Genomic DNA, 17,462 nt, shown 5'->3' with positions numbered 1-17,462 from the left:
TTTCTTCGCTGATTCAGCTTTCGTCTTCCGTCTGGAAAGCACACACGAAAAAGCTTTTTCCTATCTGTTATCATGGTGTGTGTGGTACGGTTAGGGTGAAAATTCCGGTCTCGAATGGAGACGCCTGGTACTTCTTGTGGGAAGGGAGAAAAAATGAAAGCAGAAAAGAGCGAGTGAGCCAGCGGATCAAATCGGTGAACAAATATTGTTAGCTAATCTTGTGCAATGTGCAGCGAGAAGTGAGATGTGTATGTGTGTGTATGTTTGTATTTGCAGTCCCATTTGGGACTTCTGTTTACTGAGCAGAAATGGAGACGCCTGGTAAATCGCGCTTGAATGTGAGAATGATTTTACACTTTTTTGTTAGGTATTGTGATCATTTTTCATATTTACACTGTGTGATGCGTTTGGCGGGTGATTTTGTTAAAAAAATGTGTTTGTAAAACGTGTAAAAAGATTTGAATTGTCATGCTTCGTGCAGTAGTATGAGGAGGAAATTTAATTTAATATTTTTCTGCAAGAAATGTAAAAAATAGTTAAGGTTTTCTTAATTGATGTATCGTTTTGTTTTGAAAATATTGTACTAATATGGCATTTTTAAATCATATTAGAGAGTTCATTTCACTCTCTCAATCACAATTTATGTCCTGTCGATCGATTAATTTTACTCCTGCAATAGCACCATCAGGAACTATTTCTTGAAGCCTTCCATCGTTTTGACATTTTTGCTCTGATCAAAACCCGATCAAACCAACGTCGCTGAGTCATGTGTTTCATTTTGGCTTATGGAAGAACTTCCTCTCTTTTGTTAGCTTCTTTTTTTTGCCTTCTCGTTAGTAAGAAAGGGTGAAAACGCATTTATCGTGTTCACTAAAGGAAAGGGTTTTTTTTACTACGGTCATCATTCGTTCGTACGGTATCGTTATCGTTTTACTATCAACGTTGCTTTATTGCCGCGCCGTGGGGTTCAATGTGGTTTCTGGGCGCTGGATGATGGATTTGGTTTTGCTTCGATACAATCTGCTTCTTTTGAAGGTTATTGATTGAGGCAAGATTAGTTTTTGGACATGGTTTAAAGTTTGTGATTTGAAGGTTTTAAAAGCTTAAATTCAACTTTGATTTCTTTAGAAAAATAATATTTATCCGTTTAGTTTTAATAATAGTTGTAAAATATTGTACTACAGTTGTGATTTGATTTGATTGCTCATAAGTATTTCCTTGAATCAATCATGTTTGAAAGATTTTCGATGAATCCAAGAAAAGATGCTCTTGCCCTTTTTCCCACTGCGCGTACATTCACGTAAAGATGTGTGAAAAGAGGATAATCTGTTTGTTTTTTTTTTGCTTCCATCCCATAAAACCGTAAATCTTGGAAAACGTAAAAAGTATGTTGAAAGTTGTCCGTAGTTCTTAGGCAATGCCTTGGGACACCCAAGATATTGGGTTCTTCACAGTGCAGACGTACGAAAAGAAAGTTAAGAGCCCCAAAAAGAAAAAAAAATGGATATGTATCGTATCGAAACGGATGTTGATGATGGTACGTTGTAACGAAAGCCTTGCCAACGCACTCACCACACCACCATGATCGTCTAGTCTAAATTTAATTTCCTGGAAAACGTTCGTCCAGTCAGCGTTAACTCGTTTCGTTTTCTTTTGAGATTTACTGGGAGTTTCTTTTTTTGTTGCTGTCGCTGCTGTTGTCCCTTCAACGCGGCTTCATGCCTGAAAAGGTCCTTCAGTGGCTCACGAAGGCTCATTTGTGAGGAAAGTGTTTGCACGGCATGGGACGGCAGAAACGTGTGAAGCTTTTCAGTCGCCGTCGAGTTTTGTAAGTGATATGCAAAAATGTTTATGCGGCACGTGGAAATTTGGTTGTACTAATCATTTTCGTAGAATGAACGATCAATTTGTAGAGTGGCAGTTTTTCTCTAGGAAAATGTTTGTCAATTGGATTTGTCATGGTGTAATAATAAAAAGAGGAAAAGAGTATAATTTAAGTAGAAACTATACTTTTGAAATATTTCATTGGAAAACATAAACTCTCTTAAATCATATTAAATAACATTCTGTGCATGTTTCATCCCCTCCGCACTGTGAGCGTGAGCGAACGAAACGAAACCGTTGACTGTCGGTTCACGTCTGAGTAAAGCCATGCACCAGTGACCTATTTTAACCCAACGCTGACACAAACGGAAGCTGAGAGCGCACATTTGCAGCAGCATAAGACAATTTCTCCGCATGGTAGTATCAGCACGTCGTTCGACGGTTTGCTATACTGCTTTACGAGGTTGCTTTACGGGCAAAGTATTGGTAGTGTCGTGTCACTGCCATAAGCTGCCATCCCTTAACACAGTTGTGTTAGTGTTCCGTACGATCTGTCCGTTTTTCGTCGTTTCAGCAGTTCTGCAACGTTCGTTGTCTGCAGCAATTTCCTTACTTCCTTGTAGTGAGCGATTTCTTAAACAGATTGGTTTGAGCAATGGCAAACGACACTCGTAGCATGATGCCGATGAGAGAATGGTGGTTATTGGGTTCCCATTTTGACAGTGTTGAAACTCCTAAACTGTGACTTTATAAACGGTTGAGAATTTTTTTACTTTACCTAACTATTTTTATATGTGTGACAATTCAAGAAAAACATTGCATTTATTTATTAACCGAAAAAGGTTATGTTGGCACGAGCTCGATAGTTTTCATCACAACCATTGTTGCATGGCAAGGACAAGGCTTTACCGAGTCCTAAAACCGCAAATTAATTTTTCCGATTGAAAACTAAATAAACAGTGCGCACAAGAAAACTACCGACTTTCCGTTGGCAGTGATTTTAAGCTTGTATTAGTGCGTATTTTCAAAGCCATTTTTATGGACACACTATCGCCCAACCGAAGGTAGGCCTTTGTGTGGGTGTAGTGGCTAGCGTACCAGGCCGATCATAATGGAACCCGTCTCGTACCACCCCCTCCCTCGCAGTCACGTACTTCTCCGGTGGTGTGGCTATGGCGTGAGACCTAGGATAGGAAAAATCGATTTTCCACCACCGCCATGATTTCACCACCGGTTGAGTACGTCTGCATATGGTGAACGTTTACCAGCTAGTGTCGGTGTGGTGGTGTACGAACTTGGTTTCAAGGATTGACAATGGTTAGGAGTCGTGCTTTAAATTCCCACCCCATTCGTAGCAGTGCTTCGCGTAAGCAAGCACGAGAGGCGAATCTGGCGTGGAGTGCAGATTTTTTTGAGGTTTTCTTGGATTTTATTTTTCAAAAATCTTTTGATATTTTTGATTTTACATTTTTAAAATATTTTCTAGTAATAGGTAAACGATGTTTTGTTAAACTTTTAAAAGGAAACAGTATAAAAACTTTAACCGAAACGATACCTGCATGTATGTGTTTCATTTACGATGCATTTTGTTGTGCTTTTGTGTTTGAATTGTGAGAACCAGGCATGGAAAGAGAGGGAGAGAAACATCGAAGTGTTATTGTTGCGCTGGTTGAGATACAATAATACTCTGTCTGAAACGTGAGTCAAATTAGGAGCAATTAGATTAGTAATTTGTTAAAAAGATTGTCTTTATTTCTATGAAAACGGTAATGGATTCCTTAATGCTTTTTCATCCTGTTATTGCAACTGTGCTTACGTACTAGGCGCCTCCATTGCAATGGAATGTGCGATTTATTTGTTAAAATTATGTTTATATTAGCTGGTAATTTATAAATATTCGATTAATTTTTCATTATTTCTATGAAAAAGTTAATGCGTTACTTAACGCTTTTTGTCATTCTTATACCATTATTTGTTTCACGTACTAGGCGCCTCCATTTCAATGCAATGTGGGATTTCTTTGTTCAAGTTTTATTTTTTCGTTTGTGTTTGTTACGATTTTAACGTTAATCTATTATTTTTTTGTGTATTTCATATATTTTTCTTTTATATTGTTGACTTATCATTATTACGGGCTCTAAGATATGATTTCCTGATTTAATTTATATATGTGCTGATAACATAATAAATCTCCATCATCAAGCAAAAGAATTTGCTGCTTCCCTAAGAATTTTCTGTCCGCCGTATTGTTTGCTATTTATTTTCTCAACTATCCTGATCAACTATCTCAACTATTTTGAGCGATATCAGCGCCATATTTCTTTCTCATATCTAGTAAACTATATTTGTTGTTTTAAAACGGCAAAGGGAGGCATCTGAGACTGTATGCTCATGTATTGTCCTTTGAATTAAGAACCATTTTCCACTCTACTTTGATTAACGTGAATAAGTATGTAATCTAAATATTTGCACAATAAATAAAGTTAATACAAAAACAAAAACTAACATGAATAATAGAACCAATCTAAACAGGGTTCAATCCTGATTGCATCTTAAACTAAAATCGCTAAAAGTGAATCAATCTAAAGCCGTTTTGTTTTCGATTTACGTACAATGGCATGCGTGTATGTCGCGTCCATCGGTATGCGTGACTTTGGTTCGACCACGACGTGATCGACGTGTACCGGATGGAGCCTGTCGTTATTACACGACTCGTGACAAGATAAAAACAATTGCTATGGACAAAACATGCACGTTAAGGGAAGGCAAAGACCGATGGGAAAGAACACAAACGACGACGACGACGACGACGACGATGGTTAGCGCATGGTACGGTTGCGATGGTATTTTTTTCTCTCTCTCCACTTCCCGAACGTCGCGCGGAAAGATTCCTAGGCCTTTGGTTTTTTTTTTACTTTTTACCATGCGCCCTGTCATGGTTAGGAATTTCCCGAGAAACAATCATCTTGCCGCCTCCGTTGCGTCTCGCGCATTCGGCCCCTCTTTGTACGTTTAGTCGTATTGGTGCCATGTGCCACTTGGTTTTTTGGCGGCTCGTTGTTGAGGGAGTTTTTTTTTGTTGTATATTTGCTGCTTTAGTTTCTCTTTGCTTCGTTTGCAAATAACGCAGTGTTGTCGAACGAAGCGTGTAACAAGATTTAGGGAGAAGAAGAAAAAACAGTGAGGACGGTCACAATAAGCAAGTGTAAGTAGATGCGTTTAGCGTTTTTCCTCCGTGTTGGTGAACCAGAAGGGGAAACAGAATTTTCCCGATCGGATATTTTCGGTTCGCTCCGCTCTTTTGTTTCGTTGAAGTCTCACGCCATATTCTCGCGTTAGGCATTAAAAAAGAGCGTAATTTTTTGTGGGGGGACTGAATTTCATCATTCAACAGCTGCTGAGAAATGAAGGAAGAAAGATTCAAAAGTTGCAACCGTTACAGTGCTGCGAATTTGTGAATATCCACAAGAAATTCAACAATGTTCTGCATAAATTAAAACTAATTAATTTTTGTTAAAATTGTTTAAAACAATTTAAAATGTAACAATGTTAATTTTGAATGCATTTTTTTGCTTTCAAAACTTTATAAAATAAAAACACTTCTAATATAAATACAACCAGTGTTCCCATTCCTGATGGTTTGGTGTGTTTGGAGTATAAACTGTGAGAGCAGAATCGCTTGGTGAAAGATTTCTTCCCCACACATGTGGAAGGATTTTTGTTATCCTCAAGAGCGTTCCTGTTTGGGAAAACAATGAGACCGAGAGCATAAGCTGAGAGAGAGAGAAACAACTCTCGGCTGTTTGCTCCTCTCATCCGCGTCCGGAAAATGGTGAAAACACACCGAACACAAGAGAGTGAGAAAGCAGGCAGCAATGTTCGGCAGCAAACCCGGGACAATCGCCCGGCCATGACCGGGATTCCGGCGGTGGCCACAGTTCGGTTCTGAGCCTTCGCGAAGCCCCACACGATTGCCGTCGCAAGAGAGCGTGTGCGGTGTGCTGTGCATGTGTGCCTGTGTGTGTATGTGTTTGTGTGTGTATGTGAGTGTTTTTTGCGCTTTATACCCTGTAAGTGTGCTGTGTGTAGCACTCTGGTGTTATTAGTTTTGCGTTGTGAGGGCCTTTTTTCATTTTGCAGTGCAATCGAAATTAAATCAAACCTAAAACGGAACGCACCTTCATTAACTGTAGGGAAATGCATGGTGATGGATTCATTGCTCGATTGCTGTTTTTCCACCATGCCCCCTCATTACCACATCGGGGAAAGCTGAGCGGTTGTGTGCGTGTGTCTCCTTCGTAGCGTTTCGCGATGTCCGCCAACGAAGTGTGTTGTGTGTGCGAATGACAGAAATCAGTCCTGTGCAATGTGGTTTAACGTCGGGAGGGTTACGAACCCGTTTCCAAACGGAACATTAATGTGGGATAAGGTTTACGTTATTTGTATTTCGCAAAGATTTCTTTTTTTAAAAGAACAAAAAAAAAACTACAAAATTCTTTTTATTTAATAATTATAAAATAGTTCTACATAAAAGAAAACAATTACTAGTAGGAGGTAAAATAACCAATGCTGGGCTACTAACATTGACAAACCCCCTGCGTTGGTTGTGGTGAATAAAATTTGCAAAAATGAATTAATAAATGAACTATTGTCCCGATTCCGGATTCTTCGTATTCAGCATGCTGTGACCCGAATAAATGGTTTGGGATGAAAATCCCCCCCAACCATTTTGCACACCGTGAGCACAAATATTGATGAAAACCGATTGAATAATGAATATCATTGCCTCCGAACTGTGCGAAAGGTAACCGAACAGAACAGAGGCAGTCTTGTATTGCTGTCCGGACAATCGATTTCCTCTGGACCAAACGAAAAAAAATGAACAACGCTTTTTCCCTGTGATTCTATCCTTTTGTGTGTGTGTGTGTGCGTGTGTGAGTGCAACCAAATGTATGTTTATGTATGCATTCCCGCTTCCCAGCTATGCTGGCACGGGTAGAGGAGGTGGTTCCTTTTTGGGGAAAGTTTAAATTATGATCGCTGTGGAAAGGAAGAAAAAAAAAGATACTCCACTTGACCGTTATGTGTTTGACTTGCGTGAATGTGTGTGTGTGTGTGAGGGTGGTCGTTGGTGGATGGAGAAAAATCGATGAATGGATGCTGCTGCTGCTTGTCGCACGCGATTTTGCGACTGTAGCCCGCCACAGTATGACATGACATGGCGAAAATGTTTCCTTCGAAAGACGCAGTTTGGTGATGATGAGCGTGAAAAAGAAGAAAATCAAAAGCATACAGATGTGTTGTCATTTTTGTTCACTGTTTGTATAATAAAAAAAACGATGATCCATCCACTGAAGAGAATGTATCAATCCAGGACGCGAGTAGTAGTAGTAGTACGGGGGAAAATTGTTGTTGAAGTTTATTGAAATTGTTGAAAGCAAGATCAAAGCAAAGGATCACAGACGCGCACAGACACAACCTACGCAGTTTCAGTGTTTCTTTGCTGTGCACAAAAGAAGGAGAGAGAGAGAAGGAGCGAGAGATGTTTCGTAACATCTTAGCCAGTCATAGCGACCGCCAAATTTCAAAGAAAAATCACTTATATGATGCTCCAACGGCAGGAATGAAGGGAAAGAATTCGTCCGTCCGCAAATGTTTTCCGATGTTGGTTATGTTTTTTTTTCTTTTCTCCTTTTTTTAGTGTACACTTTTTTTGTTGCTGTGTTGCTCTCTTTTGTTTTTCACTTTTCTCTCCTGCTCTCTTACTTGCACATACACAAAACACAATGCCTATCTGTGCTATACATAAAATCTTACGTACATTTACGCTCCAATATGCAGCGGAAAATGTAGTTTTCAATATGCAAATTGGTCGATTGTTTGGCGAAGTGAAATTGCTGCCCTGCTGAATGGCATACAAATCATATGGGGCAAAGGAAAACAGTTAGAAAGGTTTCACGGAAGGACGTTTCCAGTGTGTGTGTATTATAATTCGGAAGCATTTTTTGAGTTTGATGTTGCTTAATGTTGTGCACATTATTTAAGAAAATTTGAATTTCGCTTAAGTGCGATTTTTGTTGATATTTTCACTCATACATACTGTAATGTGTGTGTCTGTGAGATAAAATCAAAAATAGTTTTCAAAGTGTTTGGCAAAGGGTCGCATTTAGAGACTGCACAGATACGTTTCTGTAAGCGTTTCTGTGTTGTATAGTGTATGAGAGATGAGTAGAGAAAATAGAAAAACGATGGCAAAAACCCAAAAGAAAAGGAAAAGACGCGTTGATTGATGAATTACTGATGCTGTTCCATTTGTTTTGTTGAGGCAAATTTTATTTTCGTTTAGACAAACATTCGTCTCTAGTGGTGAGTGAAGATCAAAGAAAGAGTTAAAAAAAAAATTTTATTCTATCTCAAAAATAAAACTTTTCTTTAATTCCCTTCATTCGTAAAACATGATAATTTTGGTTTTAATTTCCGTAAAATTTTCCGACCTAGGCCTAGCTTTTCACATTTTCGGCGTCCGTCAAATGTGATTACGTAACGTGCACTGAGTATACGCTTCTGTTTTGACGGGTTTGGTTGCGTTTTCGATCGTGTCCGTGCGTAAGGTTGCGCAGCGATGGCGCTGCTGTGTGTATGCGGTGGGTGACTGTGTGTGTTTGTGTATGTAAATCATGTTTGAAAAACAAAAACTTGGCAAGAGAGTGAAACATGGCGAATGTGCAGAGTGTGTAGTCGGGGGCTATTGTTCGCAACTGTTTTCCTCGAGTGTTGTTTTATTTACTTTCGATAACTGTTGTTTTGGCTGAAGGTTTTATGACTAGCATCGAATTTTGTTGTTCTTTATCGTCATGATTAAGTGATGGTATTATTAAAAAAAGAAAAAAAAGCTTAGTAATATGTGCTTATTATAATTCTGTGTGTTCTATTTTCTTTCACCATGTGATGATGAAGGAAGCTGTAAACAAGAGATGATAAATATTAAAATAAAAGCAAGCATAAACACTGCGCTCTAGAGGTGTTATGATTCAAACGGAACGTGGGTGCAAAGTGTCGTGATTAGTGAGAAAGTGTGTTTTGTGTTTATGTTCCCGTGGTTTTTTTTTCTCTGCATTCTGAGTTCGAATAATCATTCTGTGTCGTATCTGGTGTCGTGTGCCGTGAATGTGTTTGCATCAATACAAGAAATGCAGAAAGTGCGTTAAAGAAACACACACACACGCAGCAACCGTCATCCCCGCCCGCCCCCCGCCATCGGTGGGGTGACACCGCGGCTAATCAGCAGTAGTACGAGTACGTGGAAGGGAAAGGGTGCGGACGCCACACTTCCATATTGCGTCCATCAACTTTTCTGGCCTGGAGCGCGGAAAACGTACGGACCGGCAAAATTTTCCTCACACACTTCTTCCGCTGGACCGGAAAGCTACTGCTCGGAGCAAGCTGGCTGCTCTCGCTGATTATTTCGGAGGTACCTAGACGAATGCGTGTGCTAGCTGGGTCTTTCTTTTGCTTTGTTTTTTTTTGGGATTCTTAATTCTTGTGGTCTGTTTGGTGGACGAAGCTCCACTTTGGGCTGTGTGAAAGATATGTAAAACAACTCTACATAAATGATTTTTTTTATTTCTTGTAATGTGTCTACGTCTACAACTTCTTTCTCTTAATTTTGAACCTTTTACAATTGGCAATCAAACTATTGGAAAGTGAATTCATATTCCTTGAACGTGCTTTAGCTTAGTGAAAAATGGAAATTAAGTTTAAGCTTGGTGATTTATTAAGTTCCGAATAGCTTTTTCTTTGTTTTGTTGGTGATTTTTAATGTGTTTATAATTAGGCGACACTTAAGAGTAAAATTTGTCTTAGAACATGTGCTATTATCTCTCTCTCTCCCTCCCTTTCCCTATCGACACTGCTTTATTAAAGCATCGAGTATTATCTAATTGTTTTACACGTGTGGATTGTTTGGTTTGGAAACTCAAATCGCCTTCACTAATTACTTATGCAGTAGTACTAACGGTAGAAAATGTGAAGTTCATTCAGAAGTAGTCTCTCAAAAGACTACTTCACGAATATTTGAAGATGAATTCTATTAAAGCTATGCCCGATTCCCATAAGTTATTGTGGCATTTCTTTACTATAACTCTGTATTACAAATATTAAAGTTACGATTTTCCAGAGTTTCAGGCATCTCGAGTGAATCTCCAATATTGGAAGATTCTTGAATCTTCATGACTGGAGTTCGAAGTTCATTCAGACTCATTAATCTGAGCCAGATTCTCCTAAATCTAGTTGAAAGTAATGTTCAATTACTTAGATAAGTTTCTTTTTGTTTAATAAAATGGATATTTGCTTCATGGACATGGACAATATTTTCGTTCCAACACATTATTTAAGGTCGTAGAAGACTAAGAGAAACATCTCAATTTTAGAGCTGCTTCGTTGAATAATTAGAACACTTTAAAAGGATAACAAATATTGCGGGTTTGAAACTCGTCACAACTCAAGTTGTTTTTGTTACCAATCGAATAAGAACTTATTTATCTTTATTTATTCAAACTATGCTTTCGGATTCTGTCTGACGCCTTATCGATAGTTCATTTTCTCATTTTCAATTAATACAGTTTTCTCTTTTTTTAAACTCTCTCTCTCTCCCTTGTCAACACAACGGAAAAGAAAAGCTTAACTCTTTTCTCTCGTGCGAATTGGTATGGTACGCTCACAACTCACAACTTTTTTTTCGTTTTTAATTTCAAATTGCATTTCGAAAGTAGGTCAAATTTCGTCATTTGTAGAGAGGAAAAAAAACCCCTACACTAGCAAAGCGAAGAAAAAAAAACACTAAACTTTTCAAATCCAGGGAAAAACCCCCAAAAGCTTCATGCTGTGCTTGTTCATCAGAGCCTCGTTGCAGGAAAAACGAAAAATCTGCAATTGTTATTGCGGATTGTCGTAGGTTGTGTTTTCGTTTCATGTGTTTTTTTCTCTCACTCTCTCCCTCTCTCTGTGTCCGGTGCTGATTTTTCACATTATATGATTTTGTGATTTCGACAGTCACAAGCAAGCCCAAAGCGGCAACACAAAAAAAGACGTGCCATTTCGCTGAAGAGAATCTCATTTATTCTTGCGCGTCGAGGGATGAAAAACTTTTGCAGCAAGATGATGATGCTCTTGTTCAGTTCTTAAGTTGGGAAAGTTTGGTGGATGGAGAATGGTAGGAAACCAACAAACAAAAGGATAATCTGAAGAAATAAGAACACGGTAACGTACATTGAAGAAGTTATGTTGAAAGACTCATTTCTGAGAAGGATTATCACCTTCTTATTAGGTTGCATACAATTTCACTCGAAGCGAAAATATGTTCTTTGTCGTATTAATGAATAATAAGTTATTTTAACGGAAATAGGCTGCTATAGAGACTGCGTTTGTGATATAGTTTGTCACCAGTGCAATATCTATTATTGATAATTATGATAATTAGTGAAGATTTTGTAAAATTAATTGAAAATATTTCGATATACATTTTTCTACTGTATATCTGTAGATCTCCTTCTCTTAAGCTTCTTAATTGTTTTAAAATTTAATCTAAATTTTACTGGCAGTTCAAACTCAACCTAATTGATGTTAAAGACGTTGTGCTAATGCTGACCTATACCATCTGCTTAGTCGCCATCCATCCGTGGCACAATAATCAATACGGTTTCCTTGAGCCTTGCCCTGGTAAATAGAACCAACCGTACTAAACTGCTTCAAACCAACCACACCGAGGTTGTCCGAGAGAAAAGGCTCCTTTCGGGGTTGCTCTAGCTTCGGCGGCTCGGCACCAAAACGAGGCCAAACATACAAGGCGTTTTGGATTGGACATATTTATGGTTCACCGCAAGGCAACCAGCGTTGTAGTAGTGGAGCGTTGGAGGCAAATTGTCTAGCATTTGCCTCCTGCTCCGGCTTAATCATAATCCGACCGGGACTCGAAGGACTCCCGGAAGGCCGTACGGTGGTTCGGACTGCATTTTCTGCTCGTGTGCACACACACACACAGGCACGCGCGTGTCCACATTCGCTGTGGGTTGCAGAAGTTTATCTCCTTTGCGTTTCAGCCGCTAATAAATAGTTCACCGGGAACGGGTTTTGCTTCTTGTACGGGAAATCCTTGAAGGTGAAACTTTTGCTGACATGCATACAAGGGAAGAAAAGAACTCACCGAAGCACACTTTGCTGGTGGACACTCTTCTCTTTGTATTGCCTGTGCGCTTTAGCCCCAGTACGGTCACATCATGATGGTGTACCTCTGTAATCTAGAAGAGGTGGAGGTCGTCTTGTGTTACCTTCCCCAAGGGGGAAACGTTCGAATGGCCGATGTCGACTGTCTTAACCTTGGCAAGGCCAGTGGGAAAATTTATGCATGCATACTGTTCACCTTCCCATCGTTACGGAGGATCATTTGGTGAAGCTTTCGCCGTACGGGCTTCGCCCATCCCGGCTGCTGCTCATTTGCGGAACGGTACACATACACTCCTTTTACGGCTCAGTAAACAACCGGAAGCGGTGCGGCTGTTCGTGTGCTCGTGTGCTTATGAAGTAGCAAAAACTAGTTAGAAAAGTTTATGTGCCTGCACACACACACACACACACCGCGGTTGTGGGAATGGAATGGGACAGAGAGAAGCTGTTTGTTCAGCATACCCTGGCAACGGTATGCACAAAGGTTTTTTTGCGAGAAGGCGGAACCAGAAAACCCACAAAATCATTTTCCACCACCATTCCGATCCGACGGTGAGTGGTGAGGTTGGAAATATATAGGTTCACCGTAATACGGCAGCAAACTCTTGCCACTTCTCGCCCAGGCGTAAGGGATCAACGATTACGCAGGCAGCGCGGTGCCATCGTTTTGAAAACAGCTACTTAGCTGTTACTTCCGGCCGTTCTTAGTTTCGCTGTCTGATGAACCTTTGCCGCTAACCCCAGGCATCGAGCATCATAACATCTAATATTTCCACCTGTATTTAAACGATACGCTGGCGAGAGTTGTATGGCGCATAAAGTCTCGCTAGTCAAAGATGGAAGGCAGGAGAGATGCCTTAGAAGCGTCACGGAAGTTATAATCCCTTCTTATCCCTGCTGCTTTCTGGCATTGGTTCGCATGTTTGGTATTTGCGCTGAAGTATCTGCACGATCTTTGCAAGCAAAGAACCATAAAACAACACAGTTGGGGGAGAGCAAAAGCATTAGGCCATCACAAAGTACAAGCCTATAACCATATACGACCGGAAGTGTGGTTGCTTAGCGCAGTTGATAACGTGTATGCTGGCCAAGTTACTAGAGCAGCAAGTTGGATGGGGATGAGTTGTTGGAGGAAGAGGATATAAGTACAGGATCTACTTCATTCGATCAAGGAAGTCAGCAATGAATGCGCTTCCCGTCTAATTATATGCTGCTCAAGAACACTGCTAACGAGTAAGGACTGGCTTTAGATATCAATTTACGATCTATTTATCGACACTCAATTAGATACGAAATCTTCGAGGCTGGTTAGGTTAGGTTCTTAGGTTAGGTTCTGCTCGTTCTTGAGAAGGATTTCGCTTTTTATGGGTGACTATGTTTTATTTGATTATATCCTTTGAAAATTATAGGAGGAATTCGATTTTCTTATTTTCTTTTATAAGTTTTTCTTTCATAATGTGTTCCGTAATAAATTGTTTATTTGGTTCAATTGCTAACTATCCTGTTCAGATTTTTATAGCAAAAATACATGGCATTAAAGAGTTAACTCTTTAATTGATTCTTTGGTGAGTCGGTATGAAAATTGATAACCGGCGAGGGTATATGGTTTTGAGAGTCATATGAGTTGTATAATTCTTTCATGAGTCGCCTCAAAGATTCAGGAATCATGAGTGAAATTTCTTTTTCTAGAGTTATTTAACTCATGAGTGATTTAGATTTTTGTAAGATTCAACACTTTGTAAAGATTCATAATTGATTCACTCACAAAAAAGATTCAACTCACTCTTTAGTGAATCACTCACTCAGTATGCACATCATTACTAATAATCTAAAAATTATTTGAAAGATAGACGTTTAAAAAAGCATTTTATTCAAATCTGCTCCACAAAAGTATGTCCTCAATTAATATTAATTCAAACTCAATTCACAATAGGTTAGGAAAAAAAGAATTAACAAGATTGTGTACTAAAAGGATACTGAGTTATGCACATTATATGGTAATCATAACGATATTTAATATGCATCATTCACTTAGCGTTAAGACCAATCTCTGAAGGGTACTACTGCACTGAACGTTTGCTATAAATCACTTAAATGCTGCTGCACATACATACGTTATTATCTATGAACCATGTTGGTAAGCTAATTGAGCAATTTAGCAGTTGTCTATAATGAACAATTTAATTACATAAATAATCAACATAATTATGCAAACTGCTGCACTTTAAATCACTGTTAATGCACCACCTCGCTGTCCGTATTTCAACAATGCTTGTGCTGTAGGGCTGCACGATGTACGTACGTACGATGTAAATGCAAAAACAAAATCACCCTTCAGCATATGCACTTATATGTACGATATGGCAAATCAAAACGAGAGAGACTTTAGCACATGGCCCATCGAAAGATTTGCTTTACGTTTGATATCACTTTCGTTTGATCACACAATGCTCATTGATTTTATTGTATTATTTTAGTATCGAATGCAGTCCCGGTGTAAAGATAAACATGGTCAAGTGACCACATAATTTTTTTGGGTTTTTTACTTTGTTTGTATTTACTTCATCCGGTCAGGACTTTTTGCAACCGCAGGGCTGCATAAATGCTGGATGGTATTTAGAGAATTTTTCTTTTAATTTTTTCACCAATCTCATTCTGCCGTCTAAATTTGCTCGTTTTTTTCTCTTTCTTTTCTTTCTCTCTTTTTCTCTCTCTTTCTCTTTTTCTCTTTCTTCATATCCTGGCGTCTCTACGGGGGAGGGCGCTTCGTCTTATGTTTAAATCGCTTCATCACCTGCACACATACATCTATGTGAATCTATGTACTGCTGTTTATATATTGTGTGTATATAAATATGTGTGTGCGCGCGTGTGTGTGTATTTATGTGTATCGTTTCGATGTTTTTTTTCTCCAATTTTTGGTGTATGCTTTTTCCGGCCGACGACGGTGACGGAAATGCGTCTCCGTAGACATTTTTCTTTCATTAACCAGCAAGAAAAGTTCGTCCAAGGGCAAGCACAAGAAGAGCCGAAAGGGCAAGAAACCGTTGGTAGCATCGGCATTGTCACCAACGTCCATCACGTCGGGCCTGTCCGTATCTTCTGCATCTGATTCGCCCTCATCGCCCACACAAAACGCATCCTCATTTACTGCTACAGTTGCTTCGACACAGTTGCTTCGCACGTCGGCACCATCATCCGCATCGGGAACGGTAGTAACGGAAAGCATCACGTCCTTGCAGCAGACGATGAGCACTGTTGCCGTTGCTGCGCAGCAGCATATCACTGATAGCCGCACGCACAGCCACAATCTCGCCGAGCAGCAACCTGCGGCGAGCGTCAGTTCGATATCGGTCGAGAACGGACATTCTTCCGGTATGCCATGTGCGCCCTGTCCGAGCAATGGTTCGACCTTAGCGGGCATTTCGCCCGAATCGGCAGCTACAGTTCCTGGCTGTGGTGGTGGAGTTGTTGGCTGTAGTAGCGACAGTATCAGTAGTAGTACTAGTAGTAGTAGTGGCAACGCCATGGCAGACAGCCAAACAGACACAAGTGCTCCATCTGTTGGAGGTGATGGACAGCAACAACAGATGAAGCAGCAGCAGCAACAACAACAGCTTGTCGACTCCCCTCAACAGCAGCAACAGCAAGATCAACCTGCTGCACCGGGCAGCCGTCCGACGTCCGGTGGCCGACAGCAAAGGGTATGTTTGATAGACAAACCTGGGAGAGGGTTATGCTTACATCCCCCTTTGTTTTTTCGTTGTTGCTTTTCGCTTTTATGTAGAATGTGGTTGTTTTTTTCTTCTTTGTTGTATATCCATTCACGTAAATATTAAGCAAAAAAAATCAAACAAACACTTATAAACTCCCGACTGAAGTCTGGCAAAGCTAATTCTACCAAAAAAAAATGGTCTGCCGAATGCTGCAAGCAAACCGAACAAACTCTTTACTGTTGAAAGGGTTTAATGATAGGACCATCTGGTCGATTATGGCTTTGAGCTGAAAAGTGGGGACTCAGTTTGTAAGGCAGTGGCAAACGTTCCGCACTGTATAAGGATATTTTTCATTTTCATTGTGTTTGTTTAGTCCTTTTTTTAATTATTCCGTTGCGTTCTCGTACTGCGAAACGTGTTCCGTAGTTGGTAGTACGAGCAGGTGGATCGGATGGCTCATTTCGGGGTTTTGTTAATAATTGAATACAATATTACCACTGCCATTCTTACACATTGACATGGTGTTTTTGTTTCGGTTTGAATACATAGTCAGCTTTGGCAAAATTTACATAAACATAGCATCACTTTGTATTATTTATTTACACATCCGTGAATGAAACCTTCGATGCACATACTCTTACTCACATACTTACATACTCTACGTTACTCTTTGTTTGAGCAAAAAGTACGAAACATTTTTTAGTTCGCTTAAATAGTATTGGCTGTAACAAGTAGAATGGATTTACTTAAGTATAAGCTGCGTAATCAAGCTTGCTTAATCAATGTTTCTGTAGTAATCAAAATTTTTTTAGAAAAGTTGCATAATTTAAAAATGTGTATATTAGCTAAGGCACACTTGAAAAACTAATTAAACTTCTATTTTAGGCATTTAAACGATTGTTGATGGCTGTAAAATAGCTTTATATATGAAACTAATTTTGTCAAAATGGTCCCACCATTTTAAAAGAAAGCACGAGTGTGCTAATGAGATGAATTTTTTAACTGTTAATCACAAAATAATTGCACTTTTAGATATTCGTCGATTAAGGTTAAAATGTAGATATTTCCAAATTTTTGCGCAGTGATCCCAATGTATCAGAGACCCGTGTTTTGTGTCCGTTGCCTTTTTGTTGCATTGATGAGTAATGGAGAATTTTGGCTGGAGCTGCTGGCTAGTTGCCAGTTATGGTATTATAATTTAAATTAAAGTGTGGTTTAAGTGATCGTTTGCATCTGTTGCTTAATGGTGTTGCTGTGGATAGGGAAGGCGTTTTAGCTTGAGAGTGTTATGCCAAGCCTAGTTTTTCCTAGTCTTGTTTATAGTTTGGTGTTTATACACAGCAAGATGTTTGTTCCACGAACATAAATTGCAATTTGCAATAAACTTCAGTGTTTAGTATGTGTTGAAGCTACACAAATATTCAATAAGAAATAAATTCTTAATTTGATTTTCTACATTTGCATAGCCATTGTCTGTTGATTGGTATAACATGTTAAAAACGTAGTCCGATCGAAAATACGATTAAAAATGATAATGTCCCCAAGTTGGTTAAGAAAACTTTTCCCTCCCAACTTCTGTCATGCTTTTCATTGCTCCTTTTTCCATTAAAGAAATCTTATTATCATAATGAAGCGAGACAATAAGTTATACCAAAATATGATTGTCTTTACCATCCCATGCATAAGCCCTGTTTTGGTGGG

At 39.3% G+C, this 17,462-nt stretch overlaps 1 protein-coding gene across 10 annotated transcripts in view; it reads left to right on the top strand.

The window, feature by feature from the left end:
• Positions 1-17,462, top strand: part of LOC125770070 (protein encore-like) — a 44,893-nt gene that overhangs the window by 10,923 nt on the left and 16,508 nt on the right. For 4 of the 10 annotated variants that reach the window (XM_049439276.1, XM_049439274.1, XM_049439275.1 and 1 more), the window contains exons 1-3: positions 5,746-5,894; positions 8,782-9,295; positions 15,016-15,749. The exons of 1 other annotated variant lie outside the window; for it this stretch is intronic. In XM_049439276.1, the coding sequence (XP_049295233.1) occupies positions 15,294-15,749 (456 nt within the window). In that variant the 5' untranslated portion in view covers positions 5,746-5,894; positions 8,782-9,295; positions 15,016-15,293. Of the gene's footprint in view, positions 1-5,745; positions 5,895-8,781; positions 9,296-15,015; positions 15,750-17,462 lie in introns of those variants that run through there. 5 more of the 10 variants (XM_049439269.1, XM_049439272.1, XM_049439273.1 and 2 more) reach the window with 5 other exon arrangements.

Source organism: Anopheles funestus, chromosome 3RL, assembly GCF_943734845.2.
Source record: "Anopheles funestus chromosome 3RL, idAnoFuneDA-416_04, whole genome shotgun sequence".
NCBI lineage: Eukaryota > Metazoa > Arthropoda > Insecta > Diptera > Culicidae > Anopheles > Anopheles funestus.
Note: the sequence above shows the minus strand (reverse complement) of the source record. Positions and strands in the feature narration are given on the sequence as shown.